The following is a 1734-nucleotide window of genomic DNA, read 5'->3' on the forward strand; positions in this document are numbered from 1 at the left end:
AAAATAATAATAAAATGATTTATTTCAAAAAGTTATTTTTTTTATTTTTTTTGATCATTATTTATATATTTATTTTAATATATATGTAATGTTATTAATTTACATATATATTGAATTTTTTTTTTTTTTTTTTTTTTTTTTTTATCTTTTAATAAAAATTATTATGTAAGGTTTCTTATATATTTATTACACATAAAGAAAATATAAATTGTTTAAATATTTTGTGATAAAAAAAATATATATATATATATATATATTGTTAAGACATAAATCTATTAAAGAGTATACCTTTAAATAAGAATTACTCCTCTTATAATAATATTCACAAAGAAAGAAATAATTAGTACACATTATAATAAAAAGAATAATATAAATAATATATATATATATATATATATATTATTTATAATTTATATTATTATCAATATTATATATATATATATATTTTTAATTGTTCAGGTAATTCTATCATAAATTATTTATTTATTATTTATTTTTAATATTTTAATAACTCGTATAAGAGGGAAGAATAAAAAATAAGTGTATATTTATCATAATGATAGAATTAATCACATTCTTAAAATAATAATAATAATAATATATATATAAAATATATATATATTATATTTTATTATATTTTATTTTATTTTTTTTTTATAAGAATGGCCAAAGCAGGGTTCTTTTAAATATTTAAAATGAGCGATTTAAAAAAAGTATACAAATGAATATGCGGAAATATGTTTTTTATTTTTTCGAGTAAAAATAAATCCTTTTTGCTATGTGCAAGTTTTATTCTTATGTATATTATTAACATTTCAATATATATAAGTAAAATAAGTCATAATAATTTGAATAAAAAAATATATAATTTAAATTTTGTGAGTAATATATTTAAGTCGAATAAGAGAAGAAGAAGTAATTCATTAAATGTTTTAATCAGTTCACCTGCACAAGTAAAATTGTCAGAAATTGAAGATGATAAAGATAGAAGTGGAAAATATTGTATTATAGAAATATGTGGAAAAATTAGATGGGTAGAAGAAGGTCGATTTTATGATGTATTTAGAATAAAACAAGAAGAAAATAAAAATATATATTTGAATAGAGTTTTATTTTATAGTAATGAAGAAGGGAAGATATTTTTTGGTAGACCATTTTTAGATAATGTTCGTATTCATGCTACAGTATTAAATCATTTTCGAGGACATAAAATATATAGATTAAAATATAAACCCAAAAAAAATTATAAAAGATTTTATGGGCATAGACAAGAAATGACTAGAATTAAAATAAATAAAATTGAATATAATAATGAATTACTTGGTCAAGAAAAAAGAATTTATAATTTTTTTAAAGATGATTCTTTATATTATATATTAAATCGTATACATAATATAGTAAGACCAAGTTTAGAATTAAAACATCTAAAAAAAAATTTTATAGAATATATTAATTCTTTCTGCTCTTTGAAATTCGAAACATTCTATAAACATAGAGGTAATTATAAAAAAGAAAAAATGCTTCGTAATATTCTAAAAACAAAAAAATTAAGCAAACGACCTGAAGTTATTGAAGAAGTTAAAAAAATTGAAGAAGAAAAGGAGAAACAGAGATTAACAAAATATGACCCCCTCGATGATTTTGATCCAGTAGTAAATGAATTTATGATTAAAGAGCATTTCTATTCATAATATAAATAAATAAATAAATATATATATATATATATTATATGTT

At 16.8% G+C, this 1734-nt stretch overlaps 1 protein-coding gene across 1 annotated transcript; it reads left to right on the plus strand.

The window, feature by feature from the left end:
• Window positions 1–737: 737 nt before the first annotated feature.
• On the plus strand, window positions 738–1691 carry PGSY75_0827500 (putative apicoplast ribosomal protein L21 precursor; the record flags this gene model as incomplete). Its single annotated transcript, XM_018785394.1, has 1 exon — window positions 738–1691. One exon carries the CDS (start codon window positions 738–740, stop codon window positions 1689–1691), a length of 954 nt encoding a protein of 317 aa, XP_018642361.1.
• Between the last annotated feature and the right edge of the window lie 43 nt (window positions 1692–1734).

Source organism: Plasmodium gaboni, chromosome 8 (assembly GCF_001602025.1).
Source record: "Plasmodium gaboni strain SY75 chromosome 8, whole genome shotgun sequence".
Lineage (NCBI taxonomy): Eukaryota > Apicomplexa > Aconoidasida > Haemosporida > Plasmodiidae > Plasmodium > Plasmodium gaboni.